The sequence below is a fragment of the Eimeria necatrix genome, genomic scaffold, assembly GCF_000499385.1.
Source record: "Eimeria necatrix Houghton genomic scaffold, Enh_scaff637, whole genome shotgun sequence".
Taxonomy (NCBI): Eukaryota; Apicomplexa; class Conoidasida; order Eucoccidiorida; family Eimeriidae; genus Eimeria; species Eimeria necatrix.
Genome location: NW_013651714.1, coordinates 1 through 9,325, shown reverse-complemented (window position 1 = coordinate 9,325; position 9,325 = coordinate 1). Strand labels below are relative to the sequence as shown.

The 9,325-nt window shown below is 50.0% G+C and overlaps 4 protein-coding genes across 4 annotated transcripts; 3 read left to right on the top strand and 1 right to left on the bottom strand.

Annotated features, from left to right (window-relative positions):
• Nucleotides 1-1,955: 1,955 nt before the first annotated feature.
• ENH_00067960 (hypothetical protein, conserved) lies at nt 1,956-4,244 on the top strand (the record flags this gene model as incomplete). Its single annotated transcript, XM_013577386.1, has 1 exon — nt 1,956-4,244. One exon carries the CDS (start codon nt 1,956-1,958, stop codon nt 4,242-4,244), a length of 2,289 nt encoding a protein of 762 aa, XP_013432840.1.
• A 2,616-nt stretch (nt 4,245-6,860) lies between these two features.
• On the bottom strand, nt 6,861-7,963 carry ENH_00067950 (hypothetical protein, conserved; the record flags this gene model as incomplete). Its single annotated transcript, XM_013577385.1, has 2 exons — nt 6,861-6,985; nt 7,345-7,963. 2 exons carry the CDS (start codon nt 7,961-7,963, stop codon nt 6,861-6,863), a joined length of 744 nt encoding a protein of 247 aa, XP_013432839.1.
• Nucleotides 7,964-7,966: 3 nt separating this feature from the next.
• Nucleotides 7,967-8,777, top strand: ENH_00067940 (hypothetical protein, conserved; the record flags this gene model as incomplete). Its single annotated transcript, XM_013577384.1, has 2 exons — nt 7,967-8,213; nt 8,422-8,777. 2 exons carry the CDS (start codon nt 7,967-7,969, stop codon nt 8,775-8,777), a joined length of 603 nt encoding a protein of 200 aa, XP_013432838.1.
• A 52-nt stretch (nt 8,778-8,829) lies between these two features.
• On the top strand, nt 8,830-9,258 carry ENH_00067930 (hypothetical protein; the record flags this gene model as incomplete). Its single annotated transcript, XM_013577383.1, has 1 exon — nt 8,830-9,258. One exon carries the CDS (start codon nt 8,830-8,832, stop codon nt 9,256-9,258), a length of 429 nt encoding a protein of 142 aa, XP_013432837.1.
• Between the last annotated feature and the right edge of the window lie 67 nt (nt 9,259-9,325).

Here is a 9,325-nt window from a genome sequence, read left to right as displayed (position 1 = left end):
TATATATATATATATATATATATATATATATATATATATTCACATATATATATATATATATATATATATATATATACTTGCATGCATTTACGGATATTAATATGCAATGCATATGTAAAGAATATAAACAAATTAAAAGTAAAGAATTATATTAGTGAAATATATAAAAAGATTATTTGTATTATAATAATTAATGAGTTAAAACAAAAAGGATTAATAATTGATTTAAATACAAAAATAAAAATAAAAGATTTAATTGAAATGATTAAAAAATAAAAAAGTGGTTTTTAATTCTTTTTAATAACTCGGGTTTAGGGTTTAGGGTTTAGGGTTTAGGGTTTTCTTTGTTTTGCAACTTCGCCAACTACATTTTTTTTGTAAATAATTCATTTATTGATAATTCGTTATTTTTGTTTTTATTTTATTTTTATTTTTATTTTATTTCTATTTTCATTTTTATCTTTATTTTTTATCGTATTTAATTTATTAAAAGAAATAAATCTTCAATTATTAAAATCGAATTCAACTTGGAAATTAAATTAATTATTTCTTTTTTATCTTTTCAAAATTCCTCTTTTTGCTAATTTTATATTTCCGGTTTATTTTCTTTTTATTTTTTAATTTTCTGTTGGAGTTTTAATTTGAAGAAATGCCAAAATGTGAATTTAATATTAAAGTTAATTAAATTAATCGAATTAATTTAAATTAAATTAATTAAATTAAATTAATTTAATTAAATTAATTAAATTAAATTAAATTAAAGCAACTAATATAATTTTTCAAACTTTGACATTTTTTGGAAGTCTCTTGCTTACCCGAAGTTCTTCTGTTTTATTTCCCTAATTCGCATTTATGAAAACTAAAAATAAAAATAAAAATAAAAAATAAAAAAATAAATAAATAAATAAATAAATAAAGAGGTAAATCAATGAATCCTTAAATAAATACAAGTTTGTGCATGCATGCATTTGAGAAAAGGAATAAAAATTTGAAAACAGCATTTTCTGCAGTTTTCACTTTTAATATTTCATCAAGGGGTTATCTGAAGACGAATCGCAGCCAATTAGGGTTTAGGGTTTAGGGTTTAGGGTTTAGGGTTTAGGGTTTAGGGTTTAGGGTTTCGAGGCTACAGGCACAGGCGCCTGCGGCGCAGTGGGGCCTCATCGATCCTGAAAGGAGTTCAGAAAAAGGCGACTCGAAAAGAAATGGAGTTTTTGAAATTCAAAATAAATAAAATGAATTTAATTTCGGTGAAAACTAAACACAAAAAACGGGCAAGAGAGTCCGAGGCGCAGCAGCATCTTAAGGAAAGCGGGAGCGGAGGATCGGCAAAGGGCTGCTTGTTGTTCTATTTTTTCCGTTTTAAAAGCAAATAAGAGAAGATAATGGCAAATAAGAATTAATTTTGAAATTAAAAAAACAGTTTTCGCATTTAAACGCCAATTTGCAAGAGAAGCAGCGGCGTTCCACGCCGATTGCTGCGGCCGCCGACGCGCAGCTGAAGCCGCGCCCGAAACTTGCTTCCAGAAATGAGACAACTGCGAAAAACAAACAAGACGGAACAATTCGGCATTAATCAAAAGTCTGAAATCTTTTTCTTTTTTAGTTTTGAAGAAACTAAAAAAGAAAAAGACTTCTGGAGCGCGCGGCCGCGGCCGCGGCCGCGGAGCTGTCTGTACACCTGAAAGCCCGTGCGCGCAGCCGCCAGTTTCAGCCGCCGATCCTCCATTTCATTTCCGTTTTTTGCGTTTTTTCTTCGAGAGCCATTTGGCATTTGCATTTCTTTGCCAGTGTTGGCGTGGATCGCGGCGGTGGCCGCTCGGGCGGGCCGGTGGGGCGCAGTTCAACTTTTTTCCGATCTCGCCCAAGACAGTTCCGTTTTCGTTTTTTTTTCGCCCGAGTGTCCCGCATTAGTTCTTTTCTTTGTTTTGGCGTCGCGGGGCGGGCGCGGCGCGATGGAGCGGCGCGTGCGGACTGCTGCAGCAGCAGCAGCAGCAGCAGCAGCAGGCGCAGCAGCGCGAGCAGCAGAAGAACGCAGCTTTCCCCAGTCCCCAGAACCCCTCGAACTCTCCACTCTCTCTCCGGACTTCTACGGAAATACCCTCCAGAGGGGCCCCCGGGGGGGCCTCCGCAGCAGCACAGCAGCATTTTTGGCGTGGCTGTCTTTGAGTGTTGCTGCAGGTTTTGCTGCGGGGGCCCTCACGGCCGAGAGCCTGCGCCGGGCCCTCAGTCTCCACCGGGAAGCAGCAGCAGCAGCAGCAGCAGCAGAACTCGGCTTTGCTGCTGCAGCAGCAGGCGACGACGCAGCAGCAGACACCGACGACGAACTTGCCCCGGAAACCCACGACACTGCAGCAGCAGCAGCAGCAGCAGCAGATCTAGGATGCGCAGCCGCAGAAGCAGACGTTGCTGCTGCTGCAGATATTCACGCTGCAGCAGCAGCAGCAGCAGCAGCAGCAACGGAAACGGACCCCGAAGACGAAGCAGCAGCAGCAGGTCTAGGCTTTGCAGCAGCAGACTTGCAAGATGCAGCAGCAACGCATATAGGCGCTGCAGCAGCAGCAGCAGCACAGAAAAAGGATGCAGCAGCAGCAGCAGCAGCACAGAAAAAGGATGCAGCAGCAGCAGCGCTGGCAGCAAAAAAACCAGAAAGTGAAGCAGCAAGTGACCGAGAGGCAAAAGCAACAGCAAAAGCGAAAGAAGCAGCAGCAGCAGCAGCAGCAGCTGCAGCAGCAACAGCAGCAGAAGCAAAGGCTAAACGCGAAAAAGACACAGCGGCAGAGGGTAAAGCAGCAGCAGCAGCAGCAGCAGCAACGACAGCAGCCAACGCACCAGCAGCAACAGGAGACCGAGCAGCAGCAAAAACAGCAGCAGCAGCAGCAGCAGCAGAAGAAGAATCAGAAGCAACATCACCATCATCAGGGTATTTCAAGATATCAACAATATCCCTAGCAGCAGCAAAAGAAGCAGCAGCAGCAGCAGCAGCAGCAGCAGCAGAAGCAGCAGAAGCATCTTCCCCATTATCAGGATATTTTAAAATATCAACAGTATCTCTAGCAGCAGCAGACGAAGCAGCAGAAGCAAAAGCAGCAGCAGCAGCAGCAGCAGACACAGCAGCAGAAGCAGCATCGCCGGTATTAGAATACTTCAAAAGGTCAACAGTGTCTTTAGCAGCAGCAGACGAAGCAGCAGAGGCAGCAGCAGCAGCAGCAGCAGCAGCAGACACAGCAGCAGAAGCAGCATCGCCAGCATCAGAATATTTCAAAAGGTCAACAGTGTCGCTAGCAGCAGCAGACGAAGCAGCAGAAACAGCAGCAGCAGCAGTAGCAGCAGCAGCAGCAGACGAAGCAGCAGAATCTGCAGCGCCATCATCAGGATACTTTAGGGTATCAACAGTATCTCTAGCAGCAGCAGAAGCAGCAGAAACAGCAGCAGCAGCAAAATCGGCAGCAGCAGCAAAATCAGCAGCAGCAGCAGCAGCAGCAACAGACGGAGCAGCAGGATCAGCAGCACCATCACCAGAGTATTTTAAAAGATCAACAGCATCTCTAGCAGCAGCAGATGAAGCAGCAGAAGCTGCAGCAGCAGCAGCAGACAAAGCAGCAGAAGCAGCAGCACCAGCAACAGGATATTTCAAAGTATCAACAACATCTCTAGCAGCAGCAGATGAAGCAGCAGCAGCAGCAGCAGCAGCAGACAACGCAGCAGCAGCAGCGCCTGCCTCAGGATATTATAAGATGTCAACATTGTCCCTAGCAGCAGCAGACGAAGCAGCAGAAGCGCCAGCAGCAGCAGCAGCAGCAGCAGCAGCAAGGGCGGCAGCAGCAACAGCAGACAAATCACCAGAAGCAGCAGAGCCATCATCGGGATATTTTAAGATATCAACAATATCTCTAGCAGCAGCAGATGAAGCAGCAGCAGCAGCAGCAGCAGCAGACGAAGCAGCAGCAGCAGCAGCAGCAGCAGACGAAGCAGCAGCAGCAGCAGCAGCAGCAGCAGCAGCAGCAGCAGACGAAGCAGCAGCAGGACCCCCAACAACAGGCTATTTTAAAAGATCAACAATCTCTCTAGCAGCAGCAGACGAAGCAGCAGCAGCAGCAGCAGCAGCAGCAGCAGACGAAGCAGCAGCAGGATCCCCAACAACAGGCTATTTTAAAAGATCAACAGTGTCTTTAGCAGCGGGTCTGCTTCGTCGTCGTCGAGCAGCAGCAGCAGCAGCAGGAGCCGGCCTCAGAATATTTTAAGATATCAACAGTGTCGTTAGTCATAGAAGAAGAAACAGAAAATGGAGCAGCAGCAGCAGCAGCAGCAGCAGCAACAGCAGCAGCAGCAGCAGCAGCAGCAGCAGCAGCAAAAGCGAAAGGCTCCGCGGGCTATACCCTGGCACCACCCTGAAAATATCCATGAACAGAAAAATAAATAAATAAATAAATAAATAAATAAATAAATAAATAAATAAATAAATAAATAAATAAATTTAATTAATTAATTAATTAATTAAAGTAATTAATTAATTAATTAATTAATTAATTAATTATTCTTTGCCTCTACAGCGTTCAAATGGGGGCCCCAGGGGGGCCCCCAGGGGTGCACCCGTGGGGCCCCAGGGGCCCCTTTGGGGGCCCCCCTGGGGGCCCCCAGGGGGCCCCCTGGGGGCCCCCTGGGGGCCCCCCTGGGGGCCCCCTGGGGGCCCCCTCGGGGCCCCTCTGGGGGCCCCCTAGTTTGCGAAGTTGTTTCCTTTTTGGCCTCCAGTTGAGTTCAACAGGGGGATAGAGGAGACAGGAGATTCAGCAGCAGCAGCAGCAGCAGCAGCAGCAGCAGCAGCAGTGGCTGCAGCAGCAGCAGCAGCAGTGGCTGGTGCTGCAGCTGCTGCTGTGGCTGAACTCAATAGGCAGCGACTGCATGCGCTGCTGCAGCAGCACATATTGCTGCTGCTGCTGCAGCAGCACATATTGCTGCTGCTGCTGCAGCAGCAATATGAACTTTTAAGGCCTTTCAGGAACAAGGAGATGTGGCGAGAGGAAGCTGCTGCAGCTTGCTGCAGCAGCAGCAGCAGCAGCAGCAGCAGTTGCAGCACGAGCAGAACCTGTCAGAAAATGCAGCAACAGCAGCAGCAGCAGTTGCCTGTCTCAGCTAGATCTGGCCAGCCCGTAGCTAGCTGGCTGGCTAGCCGTCTAGCTAGCAATCTAGCTAGCCATCTAGCTGGCCATCTAGCCACCTAGCTAGCTGACTGGCTAGCCAGCTAGCCATCTAGCCACCTAGGTAGGAATCTAGCTAGCTAGCTAGCTAGCCAGCTATCCATCCAGCCGCCTGGATAGGTAGCTAGCCAGCTGGCTAGCCAGCTAGCTAGCTAGCTAGCTAGCTAGCTAGCTAGCTAGCTAGCCAGGTAGTTAGCTAGCTAGCTAGCTAGCTAGCTAGCTAGCCAGGTAGTTAGCTAGCTAGCTAGCTAGCTAGCTAGGTAGTTAGCTAGCTAGCTAGCTGGTTAGTTTTGTTTGTAGTTGGGGCTTTGCGGTGCAGCAGCAACAAGGAGCAGCAGAAGTGAGCAGCAGCAAAGTGCAGCAGCAAAAGCTGGAACTGATTTGTTTGAAGGAGTTTATTTAAAAATAGAATTAAAATTGAATTTAAAATGCAAAAAGGGATTTATTTAAACGAAAATGAAAACAATTTGTCCCATTTCGAGTTGCTGCTCGCGCGGGGTGTCTGTACACCTCAGCGCTCGCGGGGTGTCTGCACACCGCACGGCTGGGGTGTACAGACACCGCGTGTTCGACTTGGGGGGTTTTCTGCCTCCAGAAATATCTTTTTGAATTAATTTAAAAATAAAAAGAATAAATTTAATTATTAAATGAATAAATTTGTTTTTTAAATTCAAAAACGAATTTATTTCCAAGTACGGGCACCGGGGATCGAACCCGGGATCTTCTGCGTGTTAGGCAGACGTCATAGCCACTAGACCATGCCCGCGGGGGAAACCCTGTTTTAGGGTTTAGGGTTTAGGGTTTAGGGTTAGGGTTAGGGTTTGGGGTTGTTGGTGCAGGGCCACTTGAGGAGGCGACGTTTAGTGAAGCTGCTGTTTGAATTCGAAAGAATGCGAGGGGCGTCATGTTGCAAACCCTAAACCCTAAACCCTAAACCCTAAACCCTAAACCCTAAACCCTAGACATTAAAACAATAAAGAATAAATATTCGAAATGTTGCAAACCCTTGACTTGAAACCCTTTTGTGTCTTTGAAACTTCCCTTAACACTTCAAAGAAGTGGGGTCCAACGAGGGCCTTGGAAAAAATCCCAATGACCCTTTTAGGGTTTAGGGTTTAGGGTTTAGGGTTTAGGGTCTAGGGTTTAGGGTCCCTTAAGCTGGCATTTAAACGCAGCTAGAGGCCTTCGAGAGGCCGCCAGAGATCCCTCAGAAAAAAATAAACAGCTAGCTAGCTAGCTAGCAAGCTAGCTGGCTAGCTAGCTAGCTAGCCAGCCACGAAGCAAAGCGTGGCAGCTAGTGCTAGCTGGCTACCTGGCTAGCTAGCTAGCTAGCCAGTAAGATAGCCTGCTAGCTTACTCCCTTGATTGCCTTTTTTAGGCTTCAAGAAAGCAGCTAGCCAGCCAGCTAGCTAGCCAGCTAGCTAGCCAGCTAGCTAGCCAGCTAACCTGCAAGCTAGCTAGCCAGCTAGCTAGCTAGCTAGCTAGCTAGCAGTTAAGCTTGTCAGCTAGCTAGCTAGCTAGCCAGCTAGCAATCTAGCTTTCCAGATAGCTAGCTAGCTAGCCAGATAACAGTCTAGCTAGCCAGCTAGCTAGCTAGCCGGCTAGCTGGCTGACTAGCTAGCTAGCCAGCTAGCTAGCCAGCTAGCTAGCTAGCTGTTTTGATTATTCTTCGGGAATCTCCAAAAGTCCCTGTTGATCCAACAGCGCCGCCAGGCTGTAAAAGTCTCTTTGGGAAGAAGTCAAAAAAAGAGTTGCATTATTTTTGGCGTCTCCAAAAGCGCTGTAGACTGCAAGCAGCAGCAGCAGCAGCAGCAGCAGCAGCAGCAGCAGCGGCAGCAGCAGCAAAAAAATTCAAACGCGCGACGCCAGAGAGGCCCAGGAGGCCGGTAGACCAGCAGGAGTGAGCAGCAGCAGCAGCAGCAGCAGCAGCAGCGGCAGCAGCAGCAGTAACAGCAGCAGCAGCAGCAGCGGCAGCAGCAGCAGCAGCAGGAAAGCCGCGAAAGCAGCAGCACCGCCAAATTCGCAGGAGCAGCAGCAGCACGCCCGCACCAACAGCAGCAGCAACCCCTTCTCAGCAGCAGCAGCAGCAGCAGCAGCAGCAGCAGCAGCAGCAGCAGCAGCAGCAGCAGCAGCAGCAGCAGCTGACGGGAGTTGAGCAGCAAACAGTAGTCTTTGTTTTCGAATTTGAAAAGCCAAGAAAGCATGGAAGGAATTGGAAAGTCTTCTGCTGCTTTGAGAATAAACTTTTCAGTTTGCAGCGCCGGCAGTCCATCGCTGGGGACTCTCATGATGACTTGAGAAGCAGCAGCAGCAGCAGCAGCAGCAGCAGCAGCAGCAGCAGGGGCAGCAGCGGGAGCAGCAGCAGCAGCAGCAGCAGCAGCAGCGATGCGCCGGTTGACCCGCCGCTGCATCTGCTGCTCAAACAAACCCCCCAGCTCCACCAGCAGCTTGTCTTTGCTGCTCCAGGGGGTGCTTGCTGCAGCAGCAGCAGCAGCAGCAGCAGCAGCAGCAGCAGCAGCTTTCTTGGACCTCCACTTGCAGGTCTCGTTTCCGGGCCCCCTGCCGCCCCTGCCCCACCCCCTGCTGCTGCTGCTGCTGCTGCTGCTGCTGCTGCTGCTGCTGCTGCTGCTGAGGCGCTGCGGGGCCAAGTCGTCGTGCAAAGAAAGTCTGTATTCTATCTCTGTGTCTTCTCTCGTTTCCATCGAAAGTGGAAATAAAAAAACTTCCCACTTCGAAGACCCTTCTATCGGCTCAAACACCTGCATAGAATGCAAAAACGCCACCCCTGCAGCAGCAGCAGCAGCAGCAGCAGCAGCAGCAGGCTTGGTGCAGCAGCAGCAGCAGCAGCAGCAGGCTTGGTGCAGCAGCAGCAGCAGCTGCAGCAGCAGCAGGCTTGGTGCAGCAGCAGCAGCAGGTGCGGAGCAGCAGCAGCAGCAGCAGGCTTGGTGCAGCTGCAGCAGCAGGTGCGGAGGAGCAGCAGCAGCACCAGGCTTGGTGCAGCAGGAGCAGCAGCAGGTGCGGAGCAGCAGCAGCAGCACCACCACCACCAGGCTTGAAGCAGCAGCAGCAGGTGAGGAGCAGCAACAGCAGCAGGTGTGGAGCAGCAGCAGCAGCGGCAGGTACAGAGCAGCAGCAGCAGCACGTTTGGAGCTGTAGCAGCAGCAGCAGCAGAGAGAGCTGGGGGCGAAGCCACGGTTTCGGTGCAGATGCTGTTGCTTCACAGCAGCAGCAGCAGCAGCAGCAGCAGCAGCAGCAGCAGCAGTTGCGGAGTACAGCAGCAGCAGCAGACTGGGCACTTGGTGCTGCAGCGGCAACAGAATTGCAGCAGCAGAAGCAGATAAAGAGACACCTATGAGAACAGCAGCAAAGCATCAACAAGAGCAGCAGCAACAGCAGCAGCAGCAGCAGCAGCAGCAGCAAAATGGACCTGGAATTAAATCGAGGGCAGCATTGCTGATGTTTAAAAACGCCGATGTCGTTGAGTACTTCTGGATACGCACAATTGATGCTGCAGCAACAGCAGCAGCAGCAGCAGCAGCAGCAGCAGCAAGAGCAGCAGTAGGTTTGGAGCAGCAGTAGCAGGCTTGGAGCAGCAGCAGCAGGCTTAGAGCAGCAGCAGCAGCTGCGCGGCATGCAGAGAAGCTGCGGCAGCTTCTACCAGCTAATGCAGCAGCAGCAGCATCAGCAGCATCAGAAACAGCAGCAGCCGCAGCAGCCACAGCAACAGCAGCAGCAGCAGCAGCAGCAGCATCAGAAACAGCAGCAGCAGCAGCAGCAGCAGACCTGCAACAGTGGCAGCAGCCGCACTAGCAACGGCAGCAGCAGCAGCAACGCCAGCAGCAGCAGCAGCAGCAGCAGCAGCAGACCTGCAACAGTGGCAGCAGCCGCACTAGCAACGGCAGCAGCAGCAGCAGCAACGCCAGCAGCAGCAGCAGCAGCAGCAGCAGCAGCAGCATCAGAAACAGCAGCCGCAGCAGCCACAGCAACAGCAGCAGCAGCAGCAGCATCAGAAACAGCAGCAGCAGCAGCAGACCTGCAACAGTGGCAGCAGCAGCACTAGCAAAGCAAGCAGCAGCAGCAGCAGCAGCAGCAGCAGCAGCAGCAGCAGCAGCAGCAGCAGCAGCAGC